Consider the following 15,386-nt stretch of genomic DNA (forward strand, 5'->3'; position numbering starts at 1 on the left):
AGGCTTGCCAATTGTGACTAAGGCAGAGTCCTGTTTATTATCTGCCAGACGCTTCCAATGCGTTTCCACTTCAGGCCACCTTAAAAGGTTCCAGATCAGGCCACAAACAGACAGATAGCAAAAGGCCAATTTGGCACTAAGGGATGGAGAGCCCTGAGCTACTCTTGGAATGTTAACACTATTTTTTTCTTGCTTAGATGAATACATTTTCAGAAAGGAGTACACTGCCCTGCTCCCTGGTTAAATATATATATATCCATCATGTGTAATGGTCTGTGGAGCTGGTCACTCTGTGACTAATAGGTCAGATGTGTTCAGTCTGTTTACAGTCTCCCCAGCCATGCATATCAGGACAAATAAGGTACAGCAACACTTCAGTTCCACTCCACTTCCTTCATTTCCCTCTCACAGACTATATTGTTGAGGTAGGGAACAAGTGTGCTGTCCTCCTCCCTCTGCTTCTCCTCGCTAATTCAGCTCATCAGATAGTGAGCCTTTGGGGTGTGGAAGAGAATAAATGGAGACGTGAAAGCTATTTTCACATTGTGACCGAAGACTCCATGCAAAGACTGTCACTCACTATCGCAGGAAAATATGCTCTTTCATTGCTCAAGTCTCTTTGTTTTTTTAAATGAGGACTCTAACTTTTCCAAACAAATTTACATTGATCTATAGGTGTTCAAACTTTACATCAGGACTTGTGAGAGCTCGGTGAGAACTTTCCAGTTGACAAAGCAAATCTCTACTCAAAGTGCTTCCACTTGTTTTAACGTGATCAGCTGTCTCCAGCGACGTAGATTGTAAAGGTGGTCCCGTGACACCCATCACGTAAAAAGTGAGATGGGTCTTTGAAAGACTTTTAAACATAGCGAGTGACAGTGGGGCTCCGACACATTCACTGACTTGTTCCATTATCAGGAAAACCTGGACTTCAGCAATTTAGACTGTGATTGAATTGTGTTAAAGCGCAGCAAGTTCTCTGGAGGAGCACAGTGTCTGAGAAGAAAGCCGTATGACTGACGGAAAGTAGAGGCCTGATATTCCCATGGAAGGCTTCGAATGTGTCCATGGGAAAGCAGTGTAGGTTTGGTTAGCAGACAGGCTGCTGCATTCTACTCCATCTGGAAGGGTTTTGCTCTGCATGATGGGATGTCTGACAGAAGAGTGCTGTAGAGGTTGAGGTGAAAGATGACTGTTCGTTTATTAGATAAGGCCTTATTTTGTTTGTCTATGCAACACAACCTGTACATAAATGATACATGCACACAAAAAGCATTCATATCCATCAGTTGCCACACAAGGTGCTGTTACTGTGTTTAGTTCATGCATTTTTCCTTCTTTTATTCATCTTCTACTGGCCGGGGGTCACCCTGGACAGGTCACCAGTCCATCACAGGGCCAACACAAAGAGACACACAGAGACCAACAACCACTCGCACTCAGACCTACAGACAGTTTAGAGTCACCAGCTAACCCAAACATGAAGTCTTTGGATGGAGGGGAGAACATGCAACCTCAGCACAGAAAGGACCCAGGCCAGGAACCGAACCCACAACCGTTTTGTGGTGAGACAAAAACATTAACCACTATCCCTTTGTGCTGCCCTCTTTCCTTTAATTCTTTGCATCCTGCATTCTTTTGACCATTCTAATATTTTCCTTTCGTAAATATTCACTAATTGGTTACAGACTTAAAGACAACCTAATGAAGACATCTCTATCTCCAACAATGAAATCAAACCAAGCCATTACGAGCTCCTGGTGCTAATCCGACCTACACTTTTACCTTTTAACACACTATTTTTATCATGTCATTGAAACGAGTAAGGGAGTGGAAGTTCCATCCTGTGCACTGTTTTGTGCATCTGGCCCCAGGAGACAGATGAACAGATTTGATGTTCAGTTGCAAAAAAGGAAAAAAAAAGAAAAAAAAAGTTGATTACATAGATAGTGAATTTATGTGAATTGTATGTACATTATGGATTGTACCTTCTCTGCATCAACATGTATACATAGATACATACAGATATAGACATAGTTATACATAAATACATATGTATATATTTATTTTTTTATGCCCTCAGAAAATGAAAGGAATAGGCTATGTCATACGCTTTCATCGTGATATTTGTGTCAGGAAATACTATGTATGCATAATGTGCTACTATGCCCACAGTATCAGTGAAATATGGAGGGAATAGATCTATCACGGTCCATAGAACCAACTATGTTTATGCAAATCTAGTATTTTGTTAGTATCCTGACATTTATGCGTTGAACTAGGTGACTGGAGTGAATTTCTCATGTATGTAAATGAAGAGGTGGGCAGGATAGGGCTAGGATTGTGTCTTGTTTGTTTTTGTTCTCCTTTATCTTTTGTTCCTTTTCTTTTCGCTCGGCAAGAAGCAGTTTGTAATCCATTTTTAGAAGTGTCCCATAGTCAACACGGTTGTCGAGGTGTCAGAACTGAGGGGATAAAAAGTGCAGTCCGCCATCAGCATGTGGTCTTTAGTGCTGTAGGCAGCTCTGATCATGGACTGAGAGCACTATTGCAGAAACATAAAAGCTGGCAAACAGAGTAGACCCTCCCACAGATTTACTGGCCAAGCTTTACTGAAAGTGCAGCTTTCACAGTTGGGATTACAATTCAGCCCCATTTCCCCCTTTAATCCGGTCATTACTCAGAGTTTGCGAGGACACAGAACATCCTCCACTCCAAGCTGTCCCTGCTGCATTTAAATACGACGACTTGTTGACCAACATATTTAGAACAAAGGATCCATTCTTTGGGTCAGAGACAGGGAGAATGCTTTAAAATGCCTGGTAATAAAACTGATTTGTGGCGCTGCTATAGTGGTGCAGTGTGTTATCTGTGATTCCTAAACCATTTCTACCAGGTCAGGATGTTTACTGTCTGTGCTCAACTTCCAGATATACGATCATCTCCTCTTTTTACTATGTGTTTTATTATTGAACTGCATTAAAGATATAATGCCAGCATTCATGGAGCTATTAAAAAAAATTGGGGCTCATAGTTGTTTTCTGTTTCTTGGGTAATAAAACAAGATTAGAGGCCTGAAGATTGCCTTTTGGCATTCTTGGCATGTTGGAGTGCTACCAAAAACCATTCTTAACCGTAAAGCAAAAGCCCACTTTCCCTGACAAAGATTAAGCCCGAACATAGACTTAGTTGCACTAAATTCCTGTGTGGGAACAGAATGTTCAGAACCAGTAAGATGTGCTCTGTTAGCAAATTTTATTGATGGCTGTTCATTTTAATCCAACCAAGGAAGGAAATGATTTTACTTTGATGGATTTAAAGAAATTAAAGTTCTTCCTGCTTTCTTACGGCTCACAACTCCAAGATTTATCCTCAAGTGTTCCATTCAAGCGCACGAGCACGGTGGTTATAGGAAGGTGAAGTTGATTTGTTAGTTGCTTTGGACAAAACTGAAATAATTTAACAGCGACTGGAGGGATTAAGATTTGTAGGTATATTGATGTGCCACTGAACATCCCATTTATCATGATCATTATGACCCATCATCATTGGCTCAGAAGTTGGATTTATCATATTTTCCTTGTCATTGTTCGTCTTTACTGATTTGCTGATTTCTTAATATTGAAGTCAAAGTTTGTAGTTCCTTCCATCACTCTATTCTTCCTCCCTCAGTGCTCTTTCGGTCTCTGTTGCTCACTGCACATTGGCCGATAAGCAGCTTTCCTTGGCACAGACTGTAGGATGAGTATGCAGGACCTGTTGTTTATAATGTGAATACGACTCTTGCTGTTATTGATTCTGTCCGAGAGATGAGCCCTCTGGGTTTTTCTTATGTTTATGCAGGAGAATGGTGATGCTTGCTAAGTGAAAAAGAGACAAAAAAATCAATAGACAAGGTGAGGGGAGGGGCGTGCCATCCATCTCTTAGTTCAGTACTTGTTTTCAAATTTCTGTTTTTCTCTCCTTTTGATGCACTTTGGTGGCAGAGTGAGTGGGCCAGCAGCTGTTTCCTTATCCCCCCCCCCCCCCCCCCCAACAGTGCCACTGAGTTCTAACATTGTTGTACTGAAGATCTCCTTTGGCTCAAAATGTGGAGGAGATCTCCGTTACAAGCTCTGACTCTCGTGTAGAGAGAGAGAAAGTTTGTGCTTCTTTTCTTCAGAGCTTTAAGATCAGAACAAGGCAGCTCAAATGCAGCTTCTACCCAGAGGCTGTTGGATGGGTGAACTTCATCTGACATGTGGTCTAGACAAATGATTTTATTTTTTATTTATTTATTTATTATTATAATAATTATGATGTACGCCTCCTGACCTGAGTATAAAATTTCTTCCACATGTAAACATGCAAATAACAATGTCTTCAGCGTCCCAGACCACTTTCCCATTACTTACTCTACGACACGGTATATGTCTTCACTAATTTAGCCATTACCATGAAACACTGCCAGTGTCAACCATTAACTCTTAAAATACAATGCTGATAATTGAAGAGTAATTACTGGGTCACCTTAAATTTTATGTTCCACATTTTTTAACGGTGCGTGGCTGTTGATTGATTCCAGCTCTAAAAACTAATGACAACTCATTCTGGTCTTTATGTGTGACAAACTAGCCTCCATTCAAGTCTTACTGATGAACCTTTTCTTTTCCTTATTTGGTTTCAGAAAAAAGTATTGTATTTTGGATACCTAAAAATGTATGTATACAAAGGAGATTCACGCGAAGTAGAGATTATTCTGCGCTGTTGGAAATAATGTATTTCCACAATCTTGGTCTCATGCAAGGGCATTTTGGTGTCCTTGACCCAAAGCAATGTTAAATGCTTATTCGAGGTTTATTCTTTGGGTGTTTGCTTATTATTATAACCAGCAGCTCAAAAATTGCTTCATATGGTTATCTTTTCAATTCAGGAAAGACCGCTTTAAACCCTGCTGTTAGAAAGGAGAAGTGGACAAAATAAGCAAATTCAGCAGTGTCAGGGTTGTAAAAGAGGACAAAAAACAATTTAAAAACATTAATACAGTGGCCAGTGACATGTCATCAGAGCTGAGCCTGCATTTAACTGAATCAATGCTTTCAGCCGAATTACTTTGCAATGCCCCCCCCCTAAAAAAGAACAAAGTATTCACCATCATGCCCCCATAAAACTGCATGCAATTATATTGTCAGCAATAATGCCAAATGTATAGTATGTGTAATTTACAGTCACTGGGGCTATAATGTGCAAATCATCAGAATTCCTTGAATGGATTTAGGAACTGGCTCATTAGCACCTAAACTGATACAGTGACATCAGGTTGTGGGTATAAAACTATTTTCATGCATTTTACTTTGCTGAAGCTGCAAGTCCAAGACATCCATGGCTATAACTATTGACGGCTCTAAACTCAGTGATGACTGTCAGCCCTCGTATCGCTGGGCATGCAGTTTATGTTTACATTATTCAAAAACAGAGTGGCAAGTTTGGAAGAAGTTTTTGGTTTCAAATATTTTCTTCTTTACAACTTCAAATTATTTTAGTACGATGAATATTTCTCATTGAGCTCCAAGATACTTATTTGTTTGAGTATCATCTGCCAAACTGATAGCAGTTGGTATCTGCCAGCAGCGCCAGCAGCGTGGTGCTAACTACTACAATAAGCAAGAGTCTGGGAGAAGAAGGTGAAAGTGCGGATAAGAGAGACAAACAAAACACCAAGTTGGCTTCATCTAAAACTGAGGCAAAGGACAGAGGCTGTGATTTTTTGTTTGTTTGTTTGTTTTTTGGTCAATGAAAGAAATTCTTTTCTGATTCAGATGCTCGTCTTTTGTGCAGATGAGTCACCTAGCTGAGCTCTGAGCATGTCAAAGCCTTGGAAATATTCCAAATGCAATTAACTTGAATATTGTGATAACAAATATGTAAACTTTGATAACCCTGAATACAGAAGAAAAATTTTAAATCATTTCACAGTTATAAGAAAATTTATACTGAACAGTAAGTGTTTGACGTGTTGAAAGGGAAACAATTTTGATCAGCACTGACAAACTTGTGTTTGACTTTCTTTTGATGTCCCAGATACCACTCTTGGTGATATACAGAATTTCTTCAGCACAATGTCTGCATGTTGGGTCATTTTTTTAGGTGTATGATTTAGTAAAGTTTTAAATATACTGTAAAAAGCTGAGTGTGGATGCTGAGGAAAACTGTGGCATCTATTTGTATACAATCAAAATGCAGTGGGCTAGCTGTGTGGGCAGATTCAGCTGCTCACACAGACAGATGGAAAAAAGTGAGTAGATCGACTGCCACCTGTGGTTGCCATGGTGAGGGAGGGGGTGAAGTGTCGAGAGAGACAGCCATTGTATGGGAGGTAAAAGTGAATTACCATTCAGCAGGTGGCAACGATGCCACGTCTCCACAACCAGGTAACAAATGGTGCTCACGTCCCCGGACACAGGGAGGACAATAATCTGTCATCAGCCACCGTACTCTTCGCAACATGTGAGGGACCCCACACTGTTGATGGACTCGGCAGGTCGGTGGTCATGGAGAACAACTCCGTCAGGCTGATCACAAGTTGAACAGGCTGACAGGAATGCAAAGGTATTATTAGACACTTGCATGTTAACCTGCTCTGAACTCTCAGTTGGCACAGTTGGTGTGAGCTACTTTAAAAGGTGAATGAAGGGCATTGCGGGTATTTTATGATTTGCTGTGGCCTAAGAAAGGGACACAAAGTGGAAATAAGCCCCCTTTATTCAATATCGATTTACATTTTATATAAAAATTACTTACATTTAGTACATTTCTTCAAAATACAAGCAGCCAAACAACATACAAATCAAATACAAAATTATAAAATTTCTTATATTTATCATCTTCCTTCTCTGAAGTAACAGATGTGTTTTATAATAACTCTTAATTGGCTTTTTCTGTAGCTGTGTTAATCCCTTCCTTGCCTACATCTTTAATCCATCTGTTGATGTGTGACCTAGAAAAATATGATATTCAGTATCTGTCTTTTCAGTGTATAGTACAGGACCTGGGATCTGATTGGAGAACATTCAAGGCGGGCTTCAATCTCTTTCACCAAAAGATAAGTTCATATGGTATATTACTGTGGAAACAGGATGAATGGAGCTTAAAATCAGTGGAAACTGAAAAGACCAATGAAATGACATACTGTGTGAGAAAAGATCATCTTGATATTATGGCGTTCACTGGAAATCCAGTCAGAAGATCCAACGGAAAAAAGGACAAAACCTCCTAAAGTATCAAGCCTCACCTCTCCGTTGTGAAGCACAGTGGTCCAAATGTAACGTGACAAGAAAGGAAAGACAGACCAACCTTAGAAACAACCTATGTAGCTCCTCTCTATGACTCATCTCAGAAATTATCCACAATAGTTTAGCCAAAACCGCATTCATTACCTTCACAACTGACAATGTCCATAATCCACTTAAACTAGAAACAGATATGGGTACAAATTTTAGCACTGCATTTTAAAGTTTAAACTGTGCACACGTGTGGCTTATGGTGTTAATAAAGTTTTTGCAAATCAGCAGCTTTACTTCAGTGTTGTATAGTATACAGTATAGATCTGTATAACTTAAGTTTGACAAACATTAGAAAGCAAACAGTAAAATGGAAAATAAAACTCTTCAGCACACCAACAAGGACATTATGCTGATGCTAAACCAGTAAAACCTAACAGCCTCATTAGGAAATGGAAAAATTCTTCTTTCTTCCTTCATATTATACATTGTACACTGTGGTAAAAAAAGAAGTACAAAGTTTAAAGTTAGGCTATGCGGCGGTTTCATGAATTGTCCCCTCTAGTTTCTTTGGGAGTAGCTCTCTCCTCTCGTCAATACTGATGACTGGCTTCCTGCAGTTTTGCCCATCGATATAAATCTTTGCATACACGGGGTTGGAGTAGTTCACGGGCTGTATAGAAGGCAAGAGAAAAAGGGTAAGTGTTTGTTTGATTAGATACCGTATGACAGCGAAAGCTTTAAAGCTGCATTAGTAGATTTTTTTGGACACTTAATTACACGTTATCCCCCAACAAAGCTTTGAAGTTTTAATCACACCAAAAAATATACCTCCAGTCTGCAGGCCAATTGGCAGAAAACCAAGTCAGGTAAGAATTATCTCTGTAGTGTAAAAATCTTGGGTTTACAAACCTAAAGGTATTCAACCCAGTGTTAGTACAGAAAAAATGTATGTGCAGCTTTAAAGAAAGTTGACTGTGGTCATCACGTTTTGATTGAGTTGTGAAACAGTTTAAAATGATGAAAAGAGAAGCACAGGATTCACTCAGATGGCATGCACAGATAGCAGATGTCGACGTGCAGGAAACACAAAGCCATGCAGGTTCGGTTTTCTGTTTGATTTGACAGTAGGTGGATGTCACACAATGATGCAGGGAACAGCTCTGGATGACTGTGGATGTTACCTTGTTCACTTTAGCCTTTAAGTTTCTACTTTAAGTTTCAACATGAACGTAACTTTGGTACAGAAATCAGATCAGCTATTAAATGTTTGCCAGGTAACTGCACAGTGCACGCTGCTGATCGACAGTCTATATGAGGATGATTTGTTCCTTAAACATGGAGTGAAAATTTATGAAAGTCACCTGTCCAGGGATTACCTCCTTGGGCACATTATTCATGCCCAAGGTGCGAGGGTCACTGGATTTTACACACCAGCCCTGTAACACAACAAGCACTGTCTGTCTTTATGTGTTAAATTCACACATCTTTTCAAGTCCTCAGGTTATCCACACGTGCAAACCTCATAATCAGACTTTTCAAGACTGGTCGGGTGCAAGACTTTAGTAAAACTCCCAATGAGTATGGCATCCTTGAGAAACACAGAGAGCGTACTGGAATATAGAAGCTAGTTTAGATTCAGGCAAGCTTGCCTCTGCTCAAAATACAGCCAGATTGGACTGATGATAGCAGATGACAGAGTTGGCAAAACAAGAGACAAAAGCATTAGGCTTGAAGCTCTAGCAGGTGAGCTAGAGAACAACATCGGTGAAGGTGTTATGATTCATTATCTATGCTGAGTGTTAGAGTGGGGCAGAGGGCCATGAATAGAACAAATCCCCAGCCAAATGAAACGTCCTGTTGGTTCATGGGTTTCTTCACAGTGGCCAGCTTCTGCAAAATCTTTTTGAGCCTAATTTCATTCAGCCTCATGGATCCCAATAATATACATGACATTACTACAGTTACTGGAACAAAGGAAAACACACAACAGAAAACTTTTTTTAGAGAGGTTGATTGTTAGTTGGTGTCCTTGCTCCTTCCTGCAATTAAACTGTGCAGAATCATTTGTGTGTGATAGACTATTTATCACTATTTTCTAGCAGTAATGGCATTGAAGAAACTCTTAGCAGGCGTTGTGAGGATTGGCAACAGGTAGGACCGGTTACTTCAGCCATTCTCATCCCCTTCTTAAACACTACAGAATTTATTAAGTGTGTGTAAAGACACAAATGCAAATGTCAAATCAAATACCAGGTGAAGCCCAAAGCCTCAAAATGAATTCACATTAGTTTGAAAACATGTTTGGTTCTCACCCTAACTCTGTATTTGGGCATATTGATAAATTTAATTTGATTCAGGCATCCATTGACTTGATTTAAAACTTGAAAAGGACAAAGTAAAATGTGATCCAAGCAATATTTCACTTATTCTTGTTACTATTAACCAACTACTGCCAAATTATTTTATTTTTCCTATTACTCTGGTAAATAAATTTGTCTTCCTTCTTTTACTATAGGAGAAGTATGTTTTTAAACAGGTTGTTCACATGATACAGCACAACATGACAAAACAAACAATAAAAAAAGATTACCCAGCTGAAGCTTCGACCAATCATCAACTTGTCTGATCAATCATTTCACAAGACAAAGTGTATAACATTAATTTAAATTATGGTAGTAGAGGGCTCTTTTCTCATGAAAATAATTTTTCTTTTCAGAAGAACTTTTCTGGTACTAGGGGAAACTTTTTTTGTCAGGGTGAAGTCAATAATTTGTTTTAATGCTGCTCTGGATAGCCAACAAAGCTAAGAGAAAACCTTTTCATACATATGGCAGGCATTAGCTTGGTGTTCAGGTGCTGGTTAGTTTAATGTGCAGTTCAGTGTGCCAACCTTGTGAGGGTCCAGCGTGAAGTTGGGTCGTAGCAAGCTGCCTGCGTCTGCGTGGTTGTCATGGTCGACTTCATACATGTTGTATGACGGATTACCGATCTCCACATTTATCCCACCATTTGTCATCGGCTGCCTCTGTACGCGTTTTCCCCTGAGGTGTGTGGAGCCAGCCATTATTATCATGATAAAACAAGCAGGTCAACAAACTGTCGAGTGCCTCACTGTTACACACAACAAATCACATTACACTATCCGGCATAGAGTGAGTACATTAATACACTGGGCAGACCTAAAAGCTGATTTCTAAGCAGAGGTTTAGGAGTCAGGCATCCTGCAGAACCAACCAAAACAAACAAACTTTTCATTTCTATATCAAAGATCATCATCAAAGCCATTTGCTGTTGGATCTCTTGTCATGTGTAGCTGCTTAGAAGGCTCTTATTTTATTCATATTTTGTTTCTTTATTTATTTACTTACCTTTGCCTCCGTCTGCAGATGTAAACGCCTCCCACCACCATTACAATCAGGATTACCAGCAGGACCAGAGGCACAATGATAGCTATGCTTCCTGTGGAACAGACAGAAGTGAGATGTTGTGGAACAATGAGCAATGAATGAGGAGAGTAAAATTCAGGGTAGTGATGCCAGGGAAGAAAAGTTATTTAAATGACTTTGAGTGTGCAATGGTTGCTGGTGCCAGCCTGGAGATTTCAAGAAAACTGTGATCTCTAAGGAAAGAAAGGAAGAAAGAAAGAAAGAAAAACAACTCGCTGGGGTTTACAGAAAGTTCTCTGGGTAAAATGGGGTGGGCAGACTGGTTTGAGCTGATGAAAAGGCAACAGTAACTCAAATGATTACTACATCCAACCAAGGTGTGCTGGAAAGTATCTCTGAAAGCAAAACACTTCAAATGTTGAAGCGAATGGGCAACTGAAAACAGAGGCGCCCGTCAGACTCCACACCTGTCAGCTAAGGACAGGAAAAAGATTATGTCTCCCCCAAATTGGACAATAGCAGACTGGAAAAATATGCCCTGGCCTAATGGGGACAAATTAACATTGTTTAAACTCCACAGCTTCACCGAGTATTGTTGCTGATCATGTCCAGGCATTATGAGCACAGTGCAGCCATGTCCCAAAGCTCAAATCATCTCAAAATGATTTTTTGGCCAACACAGTCACCAGACCTCAACCCAAGAAAGCAGATTTAGGGAAAATCAACATTGACATTATGGATGCGAGGCCGATTTGCGGCAACTGTGTGATGCTATGTTGTGCCAGTTTTGGGCAAAGATCTCTGAGGGATTTTTCCAGCACTTTGTTGAATCTATGCCATGGAGAATCAAAGTAATTCTGAGGCCACTGAGTTTTCCTAAAATTAAATCTAAGACAGACGATATCACTGAGCTTTGGGCCGGCAACAGTAGCTCCTCCAACTCAAATGAGATAAACCTGGGAGAGCTTTCTTGTTCAAATAATGCAAACTGGTTAGGTTGGATGGAGTTCAGTAATTCTTGAGCCGGCCTGCCAATCATGGCTTTTTTAGTTTAACTGTGGTGCTGGATTTTAAGTGGAAATCTGTCAGTAAGAACACAAGAAAAAAGACAACCATTCACCTTGAGTGGATTAATGTATACCCACACATTTGTTTACAGAGGAAGTTTTAAAGTTTTATAATAGAGCCCATTCTCACCTCCACTGGTGTTGTCTGATCTGCTGCTCTTAGGGGCTGGTCTCTCACACTGAGTTCCTGCCCAATTGGCTGAACATCTGAAGGAGGTCAGAGGAGAGCATAAATATTTGATCATACTTTTTGTAGTGAAAAGGCTGCTGAGAAAACACCTTTGCATAGTGAACTACAGTATGATGTGACTGCGGCTTACATATACAACACATTGTGATTCAGACTGGCTATGAAGTGCTTTGATCCAAGACAAACAAACACCACCTGCAGAGAGAGCACTATGTGTATACATATCGTGCGCATACACAGTGTGTGTAAATTTATTCATTGTGGGACAAAAATCAAAGGATGACAGCAGGGCAAAAAGTCGTCATCTCATTCGTGCTCCAATGGTTTCCGATGGGCGTGATGTATGACCCTTGTTAGAGGAAGTGATATCTAATTTCACACGACTGACGCAGATGGGTCTGTAAAGCATGAGTGATTTGGTGGGTGTGACCAGATGATGACAGAATAAAATTACTCTGAATTACATGCACTCTAACAATCAGAACATCAGGCTATCAAATATAAGAATGCAGCCCCATACACGTAGGAAATGAATCACTGCTTCCTCCAACGAAATGTCATAGCAGCATGAATTTTAATGGGAAACTGGGGACAACAGGGACTTTGATCTGCTTGTGGAAGCATAAACCATGAAAGGACTAATTCCCTATGAGCTTAATAAATTCTTTTAACCTATGTTGAAGGTAATGTCAATTACAGATGAGATACTCGGCCGTCTAAGATATACCATACTTATACGTGATGATTGATCAACAACAAAAATATTCAACTTAACACCATGCACAGTCTGATGCCGACATCACAAAGACAGTGTCACATTTCTGCCCCCCCCCCCCCCCCCGGTCTCTGTGTGCTGTGTGAGGACCGCATGAGATGGGTGAAGGTGTGGCAGTGAGGGGCAGCAAAGGTACAGAGTCATGCAGCAACTTATTATGCAATAAGTGCCATTTGGATAAATACCTGCTCAAAATAGAACAATATAAGAGAGCTGTGCTCGAAAGGAAGTCAGTTTCACATGAATGAAGAAATAAATATATCTCATTCTGTTTTTTACTGCTGCAGCTGTGAGTACTGCCAGTAACATGTCCCCAAAGAAAAGATTATTAAAAAAAGATTATTTTATCAAAAGATTAAATAAAAAAAAAGGCCTTCTGCCTTAACTCAGAGGTCTAAACTGTCTTGCATGTTACGTCTTGTTTGTCCTGTACAATAACTACAATAACATGCTTACATTTTACAGGGGGGCTTCTATTTGTGTTTTGCCCCTGATCTCCTCATGAAATTCTTCACAAATATGTCTATTTCTCAAAATATCAAATAGTTCCTTTGAAGCTTATTAGGCCACTGCATTTGATTGGTGACTTTCCTAGAGAGGTTGGGAGGTACTTTCTTTGGCATTTTGGCCAACTCTCTCTACCAAAAGAGATGAGATCTCAGAGACTCAGTCACTTCAAAGTAAAAAGCAATTTTATCTTTCAATCATTATTATAAGAGGCGTTGAAAGGAATGTGAGAGAAAACATTTTTGTCTAATGTCTTAATAGAAAGTACAATTGTGGGTGCTGTTATCAAGGTGGGCCACCACTAAAGGCCAACACAAGGACAGCGACAGAAGTAATCCAGGTCGTCATTGGATTTCTTGTGCTAACTACTCACATAAAGACATGAGGGAAAGAATAGGATATATCCAAAGGGAATTAAAAATTATCCTAATCTAGAAAAAATAATCTCACAGCAACACAATGTCATCAATTTATTTTACAGTTTACGGTTTTCAGGCTATTCTGAGAACAGTCAACTGTAAAATACTTTAAATTTTGATATTACTTTCTGACAGGTCATCACTTTTTCCATCACTTGTTACATAACAAGTTGCTACAAGGCAGCACTGTGACAAAGAGCCCATGTACTGTACTGGACTGAGGCTGAAATGAAGCCAGATGGAGTTGGGGTGGGGGTGTGGAAAAGGGGGTGAGTGGGCTCTGAATACAGCTGAGAGATGAGAGGGACCTACTTGCAGCGTGGTTTGTTAAGAGCTGTTAATGTGCACATCCCCTCATTCTGACAGAAGTAATCGCAGGGGTTGGCCAGCTCATCACAACGTTGGTTCTTGAACCCTGACGTGCAGCTGCAAAACATTGTTTTTGGAGTGATAAACGGGCCCAGAGAATGTATACTGTTGAACTGTTGACTGCTTGATGAATTGGAGACTTCAGCAGCTTCAGTTATAAAATGATATAAGTCAATGTTGTGTCTGCATCAAACAAATTAACAAATAAATAATATTGAGATAAATCAACTTCATTGCTCACCAAGTGAGGGGAACATCTGCAAAGAAAGAGTCTGTTACAGTGCTCTCACCTCTGAGGCGGGCATTTTCTTCAGAAATAAGGTACATGATTGTAAGACAAACAAAACAAATAAGAAGTGGACACAAAAACAAACTTGTTACTTTCTCTTAACCCTTTTAGACCCACAGAAAGGCTTTTCCATTTCACTTTGTGTTATTCCCGATAAAAGGTGTGGTTTTAATGTTTTTTTTTAAACATTTTAAGTAAGTGCTCTGCCTTTTACAGACCTATTTCTGTAGGTTATTCAGTAAAGATTTGCGTTCCCTGTAATATGGAGTTCCTCTCATTCATGTGAGCAGTAATCATGGTTGTTCTTTTGTTCATCTCTCTGTAAAAATCAGCTCCAAAGCCTCTAATGGTCTAAATATCTTATTGTCCCAGTTTCTCTGTCTTTATTCTGTCACTACAATAAACTCAGACCAACTTCTCCTCACTCTGAGATCAGAAAAATACCAGAGGGATCCCATTTACTTTGGCTCCACTGACAGCTATTAGTCTGAATTAGACACATATGGGTTGTGACATCACCCAGGGGATCCAATAGGAGTGTCCAATGCGGAGATGTGACTCTAGACGCCACTAGCAAAGATGGAGGATGAGAATCGATTGAGAAACATAGAAACAAAGCAGCAAAGCTCCAGAGAAAGGGTTAGACTGATCCAAATCTTACCTAACCTAGCTCACAAGTTTATTGACTCAAATAAGTGGCACACACGAATAAATCAGAGCTTGTTAGAAAAAGTCAATTCTGCAGTTTAAGGAGAAAAAACTGCATTCCTCTGGCTTTAGAGCAATAAGGGGCTAATGAGAATGGGATTTTTAGAAGGTACACTTGTGGGTTTAATAGGGTTAATTTCATAAAACTAAAACAATCATATAGATATTGTCAGTCAGTCAACAGTCTTTTTACCGTCCTAAAGTGACTCATAAGCGAAATCAAGAACATTAGGGGAAAAAAAAAAAAGAAGAAGTGGTAATTTAGAGATCTGAAGTTAATTCTGGATTGTGGTGTAGTTTTTTTTTTTGTTTTTTTTTTTAATCACATTCCCCTTTATTGTCAATGTACTGGAAACAGCACAACAAGATCTGCTTGGGCAAAAGACAGAAGCCAAAAATTTTAAATTGCTGTTT

At 39.7% G+C, this 15,386-nt stretch overlaps 1 protein-coding gene across 1 annotated transcript in view; it reads right to left on the bottom strand.

The window, feature by feature from the left end:
* Positions 1-6,723: 6,723 nt before the first annotated feature.
* Positions 6,724-15,386, bottom strand: part of lrp1bb (low density lipoprotein receptor-related protein 1Bb) — a 168,402-nt gene continuing 159,739 nt past the window's right edge. The window contains exons 87-92 of the mRNA XM_029530846.1: positions 13,919-14,032; positions 11,846-11,922; positions 10,631-10,721; positions 10,153-10,303; positions 8,624-8,698; positions 6,724-7,932 (exon numbers count right to left, since the gene is read on the bottom strand). Coding sequence (XP_029386706.1) covers positions 7,792-7,932; positions 8,624-8,698; positions 10,153-10,303; positions 10,631-10,721; positions 11,846-11,922; positions 13,919-14,032 — 649 coding nt within the window. The 3' untranslated portion in view covers positions 6,724-7,791. The remainder of the gene's footprint in view (positions 7,933-8,623; positions 8,699-10,152; positions 10,304-10,630; positions 10,722-11,845; positions 11,923-13,918; positions 14,033-15,386) is intronic.

This window comes from Echeneis naucrates, chromosome 21, assembly GCF_900963305.1.
Source record: "Echeneis naucrates chromosome 21, fEcheNa1.1, whole genome shotgun sequence".
Taxonomy (NCBI): domain Eukaryota; kingdom Metazoa; phylum Chordata; class Actinopteri; order Carangiformes; family Echeneidae; genus Echeneis; species Echeneis naucrates.